Source organism: Passer montanus, unplaced genomic scaffold, assembly GCF_014805655.1.
Source record: "Passer montanus isolate IOZ18808 unplaced genomic scaffold, ASM1480565v1 scaffold50, whole genome shotgun sequence".
Classification (NCBI taxonomy): Eukaryota; Metazoa; Chordata; class Aves; order Passeriformes; family Passeridae; genus Passer; species Passer montanus.
The window spans coordinates 5099879-5115419 of NW_024369930.1; the positions used below are offsets into that span (position 1 = coordinate 5099879).

Sequence of the window (15541 nt, forward strand, 5' to 3'; positions counted from 1 at the left end):
TAGAGCTTAAGAGTTTTAGATTCAGCATGGTTTTCTTGGGCTAAAAGTTATAGGTTATGAAACAATCAGAAAAAAAAACCAGAAAAGAAAGCTTTAGAAAACCAGATGTTACAGAAAAAAATACATCAGCAATAAAATAGAAGAAAAAACAGCAGTCCATTGGGCAGAGACCAAGAGAGGCAGAGGAGCTCAAAGGACTGTGCTTTTCTAGGCAACTCAGTGGATGCACAAAAGTCTTGGTTACCCTTACAGAGGCTACAGCTGCAATTCAAATTAACAGTAGTTCAAGATAATACTGGTCTGTCTATACTATAACAGTCAAAGCACATGAACATAGATTCAGTTCTTCTTTCTTACGTTATTAGCAAAAGAGCAACAGTGTGACAGCCATGTACTAAATCTGTGCCTGTTTTCCATGATTTTAGCATCATACTAAATAATAATATCTTTCCATGTGGTTTGGGAATATTTAAGTTCTAAAAACACTGAATTTTTGGGGACAGACTACTATAACCATGAAAAACTATGTGCTGAAGATATGATTTGAACCACAGTAATGGACTAGAAATTCCAAACAAAAGGCAAGATGCAACAGCTGTTTAGTGCTCCAAGTTGTAAGATCTGACGGCTGAATCCAATAGAACATCTAGTAAGTATCCAGCTTAGAAAACAGGGCTCAGTTTATGCCCGAGGCTAAAAACATCACAATTTCCTAGGCCTTTCATCTAGATCACACTCAATTACCTGTACTTTTTAAAATTATGTCAGCCTTTCAGCAAACTGTTACCCTGCACAGAGTGTTTGTACAGTATGAGCAATAAAAGCACATCAGCCCTTTACACAATTCTGAGAGGAAATAAAGTTTAGTTTAGTTTAGAACCCAAACATGGATGCGACAGCAGGCTTGTTTCTTACTGGACTTAAGAGCTTTCCTCCACTGAAATCTGATTGTGAATATAACTCAATATTGCCCTAACTCCCCCCATAAATATACTTCTAAATGCAAAGAAGCTTTTAGAATGAGACTGATGAGTTAAATACCCTCAAGCCTATACAAGGGAGTAAATGCTATTGCAAATTAATATTCTTTATCAGCTACCAACAGCAGCTCTGCGTGTGTGAAACTCCATTCTTTTCCTATACCTTTTCCACACTACATTTCAGACATGTTTCACAATTCCATGCAAGACTATTAACAAAACACTTCAGTTTGGAAATACTGCTAAATGCAGAACTGAAACATCTGTCATGTCTTAGGAAGGCTCAGGACTGTCAGAAACCAAGTGCTTCAAAGTGTGATTACTGTCCCTCGAGGAAGGCAAGAGGTGAGCCCCACAGAGTTAATTCAGTGCAAGCCACCTGCATGTGCTTGCTTTTGAAACAGCATTAGTTTTTCTATTTCTACAGCAGCAGCAATGTAGCACCCTACCCATGAAAGTTCTGTAATATAAATCAAGACACCTGCTAACCCAAAGTACCTGTTACTGCACATTTAGTAATAGACATTTTAAAAGTTTGTTTGCAGATTTTAGTCTTCGTTCGGGAAAACTTCAGCCAAAATATTCTGTGCCCAGACGCTTCTTGTCAGTCATCGACATAAAAACCAATGCTGCACAACTGCATTACTGTGATAGATATGAAGAATTATGAATACATATTCTGCTGATTCATCAGCAGAAATAATGGCAGAAATCTAATGTTTTTTCTTTCCTTACTACTGGAATATCCCTAAATGCCTGCTGCAACAGCCACCTGGGTCCTCTGAAATTTCGAAGCATCTCAAAAACAGCTTTCAACCATATTTCAATGTTCAGACAATCAGAAATTTTGCAATAGCAGTATGGGCACAAGCACAGCAAATTTAAGCCTACTTACTTTTCTGGCTGGCTTTTCCTAGTTGCTTTCACTGATCCCTTGCAAGGAGTTCAAAATGTTCCCACAGTTCGTGGAGCTGATAAATACTGACATAGGAAAGGCAAAATCTTCTTCTTTGCCTGAAAAATGGAAGGGCATGAAGGGGTCGGGGAGGAATAATTTAATCGAGGTTTTGGAAAGGTTTTGAAGGTCTTTGGGTTACAGCTAGTACTGAAGCGCAGAGCAGGTAGTTTTTGTTGTTACAAGACTTCATGGGAGAGTCGCTCCGAGCTAAACTGACAGCCCGCAGCCAGCGGGCGGAGGGGTGCAGCCACAACACGAGGAAATGACTGATCTCTCACCCTCCCGCCGGCTTCCCCTTGGCTGCCGCGCGTGTTTTACAGCACCGAGCACCGCGGGGGGCGAAGACCCTCAGGGCACCCTCAGCGCGGGGAATCCCGGCACGGCTCTGCCCCGGCACACGGGGCTCCGGCCGCGCCGCGAGGCCGGCGAGGGGCGCAGAGCCTCAGCGCACCCTCAGCCCGGGGTGACCGAGCGGGAGCCGCGGGCAAGGGGACAGCCCGACCCCAACCGGCGCTCTTCGCGGCGAGGCTCGCTCCCCTCAGGGGAGATCCGCTCAAGTGCAATGCAACAGGGAGAGACCCCCGCCTCCGCCACTGACCCCGCGCCCACCCCCGCCCGCCCGGCCGGCCGCGCTCCGCTCACCGCCCGCCGCCCTCCTGCCGCCGGCGTTCTCCCCGCAGCCCCGGCCGGGCGCGTCCCCGCCGCGGCCTACGAGTCCCAGGATGCCGCGGGGTCGTGCGCGCCCCCGGCGGCGCGGCCTGTGCGGGCGCTGCCCCGGCCGGGCCCCCTCGCTCCGAGGGGATTGCGGGGCTCTGGAACCCCGCAGTGAGCTTGGAAAAGCCCTTTAACATCGCCAAGTCCAACCATGAACCCAGCCCTGCCCCTGTAACCCCGAAACCGCATCACCCAGCGCCGCATCCTGGCGGTTCTTGAACCCCCCAGGGATGGTGACTCCACCTCCCGTGTCTGGCCAGCCGAAATTTCACATTTTTCCAAATATCTATCTTGGTGTGGCTTTTAATTTCTTTAGGAGCGCAAAGAATACGTCGGTATCAATTTCATTGTGAACATGCAGGAATTAGTAGTGAAATGCCTTCCAGATCTCATGTCTGAGTTTCTGTCATAATGATAGCTCTCCCTTGCCCAAGACAAAAATGCTTTCCCACCTCTCAGATTTGGGGTTGTACACAAGAGTTTGTACAAATTTTTTTTTCTTTTTTTTTCTTTTTTTTTTTTTTTTTTTTCCCAACTTTGAAACTCTTATGCACTAAGAGCATGAAAAAATTTGTGAAACTGATGTCTACAGGACAGTATTATTTGAAAAATCTTAAAATGATTCCTTGATGTGGTAGCCCTTGTAAAAATGTAAGAGTAACTTAAATAAAATTTAAATGAATTCAAGGTGAAATACAGCGCTTTAAATTTCAGTATTGTCAAACTGAGAAATTTCAAGGTCAAAGCATTTCTAAAGTTGCTTTTAAATATGAGGTTTGTTTACTCAAAACAGGCTATAACAGAAAGGCATTTAGTTGTAAAATTTCAGTAATAGATAATGCCACATACCTCAGACTTCGTTTGGACTGATGTTGGATGCCATTTTTATACAGAACTGGGTAAGTGGAGATACTTTGGGTAAGGCATGTTTGTCAATTCAGTTATTTATCCAAAAAACTAATTCTTTCCTGATCTTGGAAATCTGTAGCCTGTGTTAGAATGCAGGTGTAATTCACTTATGAGGGTGTGGCCTGGTAATGACATTCTGACATGCTTTGTTGCCAGTAAAACATACATTGCAGCAACATACCCAGGAGGACCTGTTTATACACCCTGCACAAAGAGAAAGGAGAAGAGAAAGCCTTAAACACAGATTAGCAGATTTCCTGCTAGAAAAGTCCCCCCAGGTATAAAGCATCTTGAATGTCCCAGTAATCCTGAGGATTACGTTACAATAATTGTGTCATTGGTTGCATTTAAATACAAGCTGGTTTCAATTTCTTGTGTGCATTTTAGCGTGATGCACTCAAAGGTTAATAATTATTTTTATTGCTTCTTTCCAGCATTGTCTAAAATGGTAAAAGATGCTGTGGTTGTTCAGCTCTGGGACAGGGATTAATGAAGTGCTAAACTCAGTAGCAGCAAGATGAAAATAGGGTTTTTGGCCAAAACAAGAATAGGGAGGGAAAGTTAATACAGAATAAACAATATAGACAATTGAGGAGAGTAAAAACACTCGTGTGGAGGGTAATTGTGGAATGTTAGTTGAGGGTGCACCCACACCACTGGAGCTGTGTGATGACAGAGAGAAGGGTCAGTGTGAGCTTTGGGGGCTCAGCTGGCTCATCCCAGGGGATGGAGCAGAGGGAACCACTGCTCTCCAGCAGCATAAGGAAAGCTGTGAGGTGCTGTCAAAGGCCAGATCCAGCACTCACAGCTGCCTGGAGTGGAGCCCCAGCTGTTGGGCTGGTTATTTCTCAGCTTCCTCCAACAGCCACTGATGGTGTATGTGGGCAGGGGAGGTAGCTGAGGGGCTGGAGGGGCAGAGTTCTGCACTTCCTACTGGGTCATTGGCATGCACTTCCCATATGGAACATCCCAAATGGGTCAGAGGGGCTCCATCAACTGGCTCACTCCCCACCACACCCTAACTACCCTCATGTATCTTCTGAGAATGAGACAACTTTTCAAGGCAGAAAAATCCCTGTATGTATTTGGTATCTTACACAGGTGCTAGGACAGGTCAAACCAGAATTAGTAAAGCTGAGGTGGACATTTCCATAAGAAGTGGAACACATTTGATGTATAGGAATTTTCCCACTGATTTCAGTGGCAGTAGGCTTGGTTCTCAAAATGCTGCTGTTAATTAGTTGCTACCCACATCCTCTACAGACACATAACTCATGTCAAGCTTTCTAATTGTCCATAATAACACAATTGTTCTAGCAGAGGCCCAAACATTGGGACATTTTCCTTTCTTTGCATTTTGCATTTCCTTTCTTTGCATCTTTGCCATTTCAAGTTCCTTGAAAATGGCTGAACTCAAACAATTTAAAATTTCCCCTGAGAAGGATGTGATTTTAAATCAGTTGAGCTGGGTGTCCAGTTGTGAGTATAAACCTGTTGAATGGCTTTGCATGTGCTGTTTCTAGCCCACCTGCAGCTGTAGAGTATCAGCAGAGGGCTGTTTGGATGCACATGATCAGTGTGCAGGAAAGAGGGACCTGGGGGTATCAGCAATATCATCCTTTTGCAGAAGTAGCTCTCAAACCTGTGACTACACAAGACTCCTTGAGTTCTGCCTTTGGCCCGGATGCCATCAGGGAAACAGCTGAGCCATCTGACATTGCTGCTTTGTCACTAACTTGCACAAACCTCCCCTGAGTAGCAGAGCTCAAAAGCACAATCACATTCTCTTATTTTGTTAAAGAAGCTTAAGTTTGGAAAAGACCTTTAACATCAAGTCCAACTGTTAACCCAGCACTGCTAAGCCCACCACTAAACCATGTCAAATTTGCTTGTCTATAAACCTAGCATTTATCATCATCCTCCAGTATGGCATTCTTCCATTCTGGAACAGCATTTTTACTTGGCCTCACTTTGGTGCATGCGAGCTAAAATTCTCCCCATCAGGCTCTGTTGGAGTTAGCCACACAGGAACTAAATGTTTAGGCTTACTGCCAGCTCAGTCCCTTTAGCTGAACCAGGAATAACATGGGGAAGAAAAGGCAACAGTCAGAAAACATCAGCAACAGAGAGCACTGGACAATTAATCCACGTCACCTGTACAATGAATGCTCATATCTCATGGTCTTTTTTTCCAGCAAAAGAACCACCACCTGTGGGTGGTGGATGCTTTGTCTGCTCCTTCACAGAAGCTCTGCGAGTGTTTGCATGGCCTGAGCTGCTCTGAGTTGCTAACAGCCCTAAACAGCTCTTTAGGGCCATGCTTAACACAGGCAAGCCCTTTTGCTGGCCTTTTTCCATTCTGAGGCTCCCCTGCCAGCTCTGGGTGAAGGTAGCTCCCCTTTGCAGCTGCCTTGTTCCTGTTCCTCCTGTGTTGAGTCACTAGTTAAACCTCACTACAGAGCTGATCTGAGTGGGGTTTATCTGGGGCCTCACACTGGCTTCCTGCTTTGATAATAACCAATCCCATTGACTACCAGCAGATAAATGATGAGGTGATGCTGTGGCAGCATTTCCACCCAGTAACATTTGCCCTGAAGGGTTAGCAAGTAAATAAAACATAGAACCATGTTTATGGATGTTGTCATATCTCTTTCCAAATGTTTTCCTTTTCAGACTAAACAACTCTCTCTACTTGGAAGCTCATGGGTTCAAGGGTCTTGTTTCTGCTGCAGTACTTTGCAAACTTTCTAACTTGTTTATATCTGTATTTAAGTGAAGGGCTCAACAGCTGCCAACTGCTCTATACTTTACCAGCACTGGCAGCTGTATTTATATTTATTGTGTTTTATCATAAATACTTCCCCTGATGCAATGCAAAATGGCATTTTTAAAAACTGCTTTATGTTGTTGATTTTACTTCTATAGTTTTGTTGGCTAGTCTGGTATTTACCCAGTTTGTGTGCTGGTACCTTGTTCTTTAACAGTGTCTTGTCCTTGAGGGTACTTGTTGTGTTAATTACTACTCTTTTCTGTATATTGTCAAGATCATGCAAAGCTGGATTTGGTCCCTCAAAAATATTGGTGCTCTGCACATTTCCTCCCATTAAGAAATTGTTATAATCTTTGGATGAAGCAAGCTTGAGAGAAAAACATTTAGGCAAAATTATGAGAGCTTCAAGTTTTGTTTATTTCAGGAAATCCAGTGGGTCAGAGTTTCATTTTTCTGTACTTTTGTTTCATTTCTCTTATGTTCTCCTTATTCTATTGGAGCGTGGCTTAGTGAGCTGATAGGAGAAATGAGGAAGACTATAAGGCATACTAAAAGTACTAAAAATCAGTTTTCATAGTTATGTCTGCAAAAGTTTTACACCAGTATATAAGCTTGTAAGTACATTTTATAGCATATTTATTGCCATTGGTTATCATTTGTGCCACCCTTGCTATTTTAACAACTGCTTAATGTCAGATGACTCATTGCTTTCAACCATATGGGAGGAAAAATAAAAAAACCCCCACATTAGTATACCATATGTGTATGCTGTGTGGGGTGTTGTAGGACTGGAGAAGGTCTAAGGAAGAACTTCCTGGAGTCTGGAAAGGGCAGATGATAATACCACTTGGGAATCTTCCAGCGAGGAAGAGAAAAGCCAGTGCAGAGTTTGTGGTGAGTTTGGGTAAAATGTTTTGTGTATTCCTCTGTGGTTGTGATTACATACATTATTCAAAGGAATTAAATACAACTGTGAAAAGCAGCTTCTCTGGCTATGCAGATCTGTTGCCTGAAAAGTCAGACAAAGTGCCTCATTGTATCTAAATCTTTAAAATAAATTAATTTCCTGGGAGCACATTAGCTGCACATGCATTTTAGATTGAACTATCACCCTTCTATTGACATATTAAAGCAAATAAAGTTATCTTAAAAATAGGAATGTTTAGATCTTGTGGTTTTGTTTGTTCAATGGGCAAAAATCTTATTACAATATTTTAAAATCACTTGCCCAAACATTAAGTTGTTATATTCTTATTACTCTCATGTTTTGTCTTCCTGGTACTTCTCTGAATAGAACCATTATTTTTTTTTTCAGGAATTGAAAGTACACAAAACACTCTAGAACAGTACAGTGAGTTTGCAGAAGGCTGGACTGTTGTAGCAAGTTTCCAGATCATGCAAAGATCTGTCTTAATTTTGATGAAGTCAAGGAGTTGACTAGTTGGTCACTGAACACCCCTCTTTTTCTTTTTTTCCACCCTGCTCAGGTACCTGTGGTCCAAAACCTCCTACACATTAAACACATGGTTCAGCTGAACATGGCTCATCATTCTGGTTCAGACAGGTGTAGTGCCAGAAGCAGATGTGCAAGATGTGAGAGCACAGCAGGTATATATGATACTTCTTTCTGATGAGGAGAAGCCTTGGTAACTGGGATTGTTTAGCCTGAAGAAAAGGAAGCCCAGGGAGGACCTTATTGATCTTTATGGCTACCTGAAAGATGGCTGTGGTGAGGTGGGCAGCAGTCTCTTCTCTCAAGTAGCAAAGTGTAGCACAAGAGGAGATGGCCTCAGGTTGCACCAGGTGAGGTTTAGATTGGATATAATGAAAAGGTTCTTCACTGAAACTGTTGTCAGGCATGGCACAGGCTGCCCAGAGAAGTGGCTGAGTCACCATCCCTGGAGGTATTAGAAGCATGTGGAGATGTGCTTAGGGACATGGTTTAGTGGTGGCTTGGCAGTGCTGGGTTAACAGTTGGACTTGGTGTTACAGGTCTTTTCCAACCTTAATGGTTTGTATGATTCTGAGAATTACCTTAGTCTGTTTGGAACAAGGTTGCTTATGTGCCACACTCTTTGTGTTCTCAGAGCTTGGAAGCAGTGGTTTACATTTTTTGGTTTGCAGATAAAGCGAGAGCGCGTATTGCTCTGTGGTCCTGCTTCAGTCATTGTGCCAGCACCTGTTCCGAGGACCTTGTTATGCCCATAGGAGGGATGGGGAGATCTCTTAGTCTGTGTTACTTGCAAAGTGCTATTAAGTGTGATGTGCTAAATATTAAAAATAACATTAATGTTTGCTTTAGAATCTAGGTATTTAGTGGAAGAATTTGGTTTATGATTTCATGTAAAGCCCACATGGCTTGAAAAGTCTAACATCGGAATTATTTGTTGACATTATCTTTATTGAAGCATGGATCTTTAGCTTGGTTCACCATAAAGTGAAGCATTTGATTTATGATAATAGACAGTTCAGGGCTATAGGGGCATTATAACCTTGCTGGTGTAGATACAACTTTATCAGAAGATACAAACATGACCCGCAATAGAAACAAACACCAAAGAGAACACAATGAAACATTCACTGCTTACAAATCACTTCATTACTATAGACACCAAATGGCAGTTACTGTAAGTAAATCAGTTTCAGAAAACTGACTACATTTAAACAGGGAATTGGGAATTCCTGTTGGGGCTTAATCCACAAATCCTTAGTAGAAAAAAGTTTAATGTCAAGCATTCTTTTTTTTATCCACAAAACAATGCTAACCAACAGACATATCAAAGAATAAGACCGAAGGATATCAACGCCTTTACAACTACTTTTGCAATTATCTTCTGGGTTAGGTACTTAGATGATTTTTTAATACATTTTGTAAGAAGGTAAATAGCCCAAAAATCAGCAGCAAAAATATTACAACAACAAAACAAGTAAATACAGTGCCAATGTGTCATGTTGTAGAAGAGAGTACAAAGAGGACAAACAATGATAACTTAATCATATAAAATGACACAGAGCTGAAATACAGTGCACTTAAATAACTATGTGACAAAGAATGTTAAATTCTGTACTTAGTATGTAGGTTTTTATAAACATAAAATCTGAAAAGTCTTTGTGCTTAAACTTTTTTTCCTGTTAAACAGAATTAGTTGCTTACTTCCAATACTGCCACTGTAACGAATATTACAACAGATCACAATTTTCACAGACACATCAACATTAAAACATTTACCTATGAGAAAATAAGTCACTTCTCATTAGTTCACAGTGCGAAAAAGTGGTGTATACTCTGTCTTGAAAAAGGCTTTCAGTTATTCATCAAGCCAGTTGCAGAAAAGTCCTGATACCAGATGCAGTGCTAGATTTAAAGAATGGAAAGCAACACATCACATGTTGGGAGGAAAAAAAATAAATTTCTCGTTTCTTCATGGATATCGTCTAAGTGACCTTCGTCTTCTGTTGTAGAAATGCCTGAGCCCATGTTGCCGTGAAAAATTCATCATGTAATTTTGTTTGCGAGTGCTGTCAGAGGGAGAAAGAAGAGAAGAGTGTCAGTTTCTTTTATATGTAGTGTAAATTTTTTTCTAGCAGTAAGCTAGTGGGACTGATTCTTCTTTGTCCTTGCAGGACTTTTCAAGTCTGTGCAAAGTGGTGTGAAGCACACCCTTTTTTTAACTGCAAAGGTACGAGGCAATTGAGAATCCGTCCCACTTGGCTTTCATTTACAGTAAGTTTTCTTAGGGAAAGGTTAAGAGCTTTCAGCTAATGAAAACTGGTGCTGCCTAGGGCCAGATTCACTAAAACTCTACACTTCATAGCATTTCTCTATGGGGCTTTTATACTCCAGTTATCCTTCTGTCTTTGATCATTAACTTTATCTTGAGAACAGAAGAAAAGTTTTACATTGCTTCATTATCTTCTTATGTTACATTATAGGAAGTGAAGTACAAGACTTTTATTCAGATTAATGTTTCCTTCCCCTATGCACCATCTTCCAAAATGAAAGGAAGGTCTGGGAAATAACCATCATCATGTCTGGCAGGAGACCAAGCAAGAGAGCGACTTGCAGCCCAATTTAAGAAGGCACACGTGTTTGGAAGAGTTACCTGGAGTACAAGGCCCATCCCACCTAATGTAACTTGCAGCCCAATTTAAGGTGTTTGGAAGAGTTACCTGGAGTACAAGGCCCATCCCACCTAATGTAGGTTTCTACTTCTCCCACTGAGGGAAGAAGGAACCATGAGAGGGCAGATCTGTGAAGACCTGCAGTCAACAAATCTCCCATTTGTGGATTCAAGGAATGTTTTCACTGGTGAGTTTTGTCTGTGAGTAAGAAGTGAATACTCATAATGTAGTAAGTCATTCTTTCTTCTCTAGTGCATAAGCTTATTTTTAGTGAATATGGCCCTTAGGAAAAAGGAGTAATTTTATGCTTTGCAAAATACCTGATTCTCTACAACCAAAACCAACCTTTGCTGTAGTATGCTAATTTAACCTAAAAAAATGTGTCTAACAAAATTATGCCCTTTTTATGAGCTAATCTTGAACACAATTGACTAAATTGATTAATAGTTGTTATGTCAAAATCTAGATTATAAACCTCAAAGTAAATCCAAGTAATTTCCTGACTAGTTTTCCAAGACTTTGCAATTTTTATTTTTTTTTCCCCACTGAAATGTACATACAAGAATGAAATAAAGACCAGCTCCTGGAGACAATGAAAGAAAACAGATGTACACTTGGCACAACTTTTGCTACTGTCACAGTAAGGTAGAGCTCTAGAGCATCTGGAAATTGAGAGAGGGTGAAATGTGAGATGGAAAGGTCTGTGCTGATTTGTAAGTTTTGTGTGAGAGATTGATAGTGGTGAGTTTATGTAACTTTAATGCCACTTGGTAGCTCAAGTGCAAAGCAGGACTGAACATCAGTCTACATTCTGGTCCTTAAGTCATCAGGGTGGAATGTCACCCTGGGTCCAATGCCATCTGTCTCACTGATGAAGGCAGGAGGGAAATTATGACCCCAAACCTGCTCCTGAATGGCTGCCATTGGTCATGAAGCTTGAAGAAGTTCTTAATTTCCCCTTGCCTTCAATTCCCATTGCCTGGACAGTGGGTGGTTCCTCAGACACAGGGCCTTCCTGGCCACATCCCACCTCTCAGGAGAGCATCCTAAGCGTGAGGTGAGGATGGCTCTGCAGCCAAAACACAGCCGATGGGCCTGGGAGAAAGCACAGCCCAGCTCTGAGCAGCTTTGCTCTTTGCTCTGGATACACGGACCAAACAGAGCCTGCCAAAGTGTTTGGCTGAAAAAATTGCCATTTCTGGACCTGGTTAAATGTAGGAGGGAGCTTGGTTTTGCTAGCCTCAGCTTGGACAAGACTTGGACAGATGGGGCACATGCTGAGCTGCAGTCCTTGTTCCAGGAGCCTTTTCTGTCCTTTGTCTGCTTATGTCCAGCAACAGCTCAGCAGCGATGTTCAGGACTGGTTTTGGACACTGCTATGTGCACCTGGCCTCTATTTCACTTCAAATGACCAACCATTTTGTATCTGGCCTTAAAGGGATGGTGAAGATGTTTAAAACAATGAACAAAGAAAAAAAGGAAAAGAAAAAATTGAAAAAAAGGAACAGAGAAATGCTTACCTAGTAATGTAGAAGGGATTTACTTAACTTTTTATGTATATAATTTTGTTCCATTGGAAGATAATCAAGGGTTAGAAAGAAGCATGTATTTATGTCTTACACTGAACACCATAGCAATGCAGTGTGTGAAAAATAAGAGAAATCTAAATTCTCAGGAATGCTTTTTTTCCCCCTTGCATTAAATGTAGTTCAGTCTTGTCCTTACTGACATGAGACAAGACTTTCCAACTACTGGTCGGATGCCACAGAAAAACCTTGATGCCTGCAGTAGAAATACTATGATTTTCAGTCTTTCCATGGGTAAATATGTATACCCTATGCAATATAGTATTGTATCATATTGCACCAAAAAATCAGAGTAGCTGTGGTTTTCAGAATCAGTGGCAACTTGAAGACAACTTTGTGAGTGTGTAATGGACTGGTCAGCACCTGCTGAGATTTCTGTTTTTTCTGTGCATTCACTGAACCATCAGTCAGTCAGAGAAGTTCAGATCCAAAGTAATTATTTGTGTATTACTGATGGAGCACAAAGCAAAAAAAGAGTTAACAGGAGTGACTGCTCTATAATGAGTTTGACAGTTTTGAGTGCACTACTAAAAAATAACCAGAAGACAATACTGCTTGAATTTATGTAGGAAATCCTAAAAAATGTTCCAATGAAGTACCTGGAGTTGTGCTAGTTGGATGAAAACAATATGAAGCAAATACAGAAAACCAAAGACAAAACTATCTAGGGTGTGTTCAAAAAAATACCTATAATAAAGCAATTTATGAGAAGGAGTCTCTCTGGACTAAAGTCTCTTTAGTGTTTAGTAGAGCATTATGTTTATTGCATGTTTCAGAAAGTACAATTTGAACTATAAGGCTGCAATTTAAAGTTTATGAAAATGGAACAAAGCCAAACTGAGTGAAAAATATGTAGTACATAACCCCAGTAAATACTAATGCCTTTCCTTATTTGTGTGTTTTTAATTGATGGGGCACAAAACAGGAAGAAAATAGAAACAAAAATATTTCAAGAACAAAATTAAACATAAAAAAAGCCTTAGAACACAGAAAAGGTATGTCCCTCAAGACTAGGTTTGGAGTAAATTTTGATGCTGAATTACAAATGCTTTGTTAGGCAGGTACTGTAATGGAAAAAGTCACGTGCTCTGACTGAGGGCTCATATCAATGGCAAATATTCTTTGGCTTTGGTGGAGTCAGCACCTGAACCCAGAGCTCAGTGACTACACTGGTTGGTGGTGTCCATTAACTGCAGCAGCACAAAGCAGCTGGGTTACATGAAATGACAGCACTGCCTGGGGACATTGGTTCTGTGTCCAAGGGGCAGGCATGGCATGGCACCGTGCAGATTGACTGACATGCACTGCCTGACTGCAGCTGCATCTCTGTGGCCATTTTTTACCTAAAAAAAAAGTGAGAATTGCTCCTTGGCTGCCCATACAGTGCACTGGAGGTCCTCTATTGGCAGGTCTCACTGCGCCCTATCTGAAGCAGAAGAAGGACAAGTCCTTCCCATTGCAGCCTTGGTGAAATTCCTACTGCACATCATTCTCACTGGCACAATCTACTGAACAATTTCTGCTAAGTTTAAGTTCCCATCAGGAGCTATATTTCACATCTCAGAGTATAAATGATTTTCCCCAACCCATCATTGACAAAACTTTGTGAAAGAGCTGTAGCTGTAACAGAAACATACATTTAATACTGATTCAGGGAAAGTACTTACCTTATTCTAGTGTAAAACCAATGACAGCAAACAATGAAATACAACACAAGTTAGAAAATGCCTTTCAATGCATGCAGCACTGTGATTAGTCATAAAACCCTGATGAGGTTTAGAGGCAATATAGGACTTTTCGTCTCTTTTGAAAATAAAAATTGAACAAATTATTTCCTCAGCTTTCAAATCAATGTTTAGATTTTTATCTTCTATAAAATTCAGCATGCACTTTTTAGAAACATAATAGAAATGCAATAGAAGCACAAACCGCATCATATTAAATTTGGCATAAATGTTGTGAATACTCAGATAGTCACTTAATGTTTGAACTACTTATGTTCTTTATTATAAATATGTTGATATTTAATTTAAATGCATTTTTCAAATCTTTGCTTTTTACTAAAGAAAAGGAAGATGATGAAAATGCTTTTCCACATGAGCACTTCTTGTTAAATCTAGAATATACAATTTGTATTTAAATATTCCAAAATAAGGATAAACATTCTTTGCACCAAATGCAACATAACTTCTCACTAAATCATTTGTGCCAAAAATGTGAGAATATCTCAACAATGAAGAGCATGGAGTGATGGCTATGGAAGGATTCATTCTGTTATCTATCAGTTAACCATAAAATAGTAGGTGGGGATAACATTTCTTGCATTCCTTGCACAACATATATTCCTTTGGATCACATTACAAGTTTTGGGGTAGACAAAACAATATCAGACCCTTAGTGTTCATCTTATAACTATCCTTTATTTCTCAGTACCTTTGACTTTTAATTAAGTTAATGAGATGTCTCTAAGGGCCTGTCCTATATACAAAGAAATGGCATTTGTGTAATGCACATGCAAGGAAGTGTGAGGTGTGTGTGCAGTGGGCAGGCTTAGAGCTGTGCTTCCAGAGAAAAACAATGTGCAAATGAAACGCAGAATTGGACATGGGCTCTTCTTAGGGCAAAAGTACAGCAGCACAGAAAAACACTCTTTGTTAAGCCTGGGATAAAGTACTTTTTGATCCTAAGAAGAGCCACATGGAACACATGAGAGTTGGGCCCAAAGCTTTCTTTACAAATGGGGAGAAAAAACACTGCTCTAATATGGAATAATCAGCACTGGATTATAAAAGGGACTGGACAATTTAGCAACCTGCATCCTCTCCCCACCACAGAACAGACATCAACTGTTGTTAAGCTGGAAAGGTCAATTCACATTGTCAACACAGGTATTTGGTTTCACCTGCTTAAAAGAGGTGCTCAATTTAAGCACCATTTGCAGCTGCATCACAATCTTAAAAATTTTGCTTTTTATTGAGTGATTCAAATAGCTCATTCAAAAGTGGAATGATTTTAAGTAAGATACAAAAGCATCCATCTTTGGCCTTTTTTATCACTGCCAGGTATTTTGCATGCATGTATAATCTGCAGGTTGATCTTTTTCTCCACAGCAATTTTGTTGGAGGCAAAAAGGAATGGCATCCTGAAGGCATGTTTGCTGGTGAGAGGATGGTGGTCCTTGACTCAGAAATTGGTTGAACTGAACAGTGTCTTGACCCTGGCTGTGCTTCAGCTGTAGCAGTATCTGCACTATGACTGGGCAGCTAGGTCTGTGACAGAACTGATTTAAAGTCTTTGAATTGCTGAGAAGAGAGAAGAGTTGGGTCATGAAAGCAGATATGCCCCTGGGGTGATCTCTCTAGGGAGGAGCAGGGACATCCCCTGTTTTGGAAGGGAAATAAAATCCAGAGAATCCTTATTTTCTTTACCTTCCTGCAGAACAGCTCTCCCTGCTGGAGGTGCTTTCCCTGCTTGCCCTCTTACTGCAGCCCTTAGCCTGCTC

The 15541-nt window shown here is 41.0% G+C and overlaps 2 protein-coding genes across 3 annotated transcripts in view; both read right to left on the reverse strand.

Annotated features, from left to right (window-relative positions):
• Positions 1-2605, reverse strand: part of SLC26A5 (solute carrier family 26 member 5) — a 33638-nt gene extending 31033 nt beyond the window's left edge. Inside the window, exons 1-2 of the mRNA XM_039723753.1 lie at positions 2581-2605; positions 1874-1994 (exon numbers count right to left, since the gene is read on the reverse strand). The gene's annotated coding sequence lies outside the window, so the exon portion shown is untranslated. The remainder of the gene's footprint in view (positions 1-1873; positions 1995-2580) is intronic.
• Positions 2606-8714: 6109 nt separating this feature from the next.
• Positions 8715-15541, reverse strand: part of RELN (reelin) — a 279911-nt gene continuing 273084 nt past the window's right edge. Inside the window, exons 64-65 of one of the 2 annotated variants that reach the window (XM_039723748.1) lie at positions 13707-13712; positions 8715-9850 (exon numbers count right to left, since the gene is read on the reverse strand). In XM_039723748.1, the coding sequence (XP_039579682.1) occupies positions 9754-9850; positions 13707-13712 (103 nt within the window). In that variant the 3' untranslated portion in view covers positions 8715-9753. The remainder of the gene's footprint in view (positions 9851-13706; positions 13713-15541) is intronic. The other variant, XM_039723749.1, reaches the window with a different exon arrangement.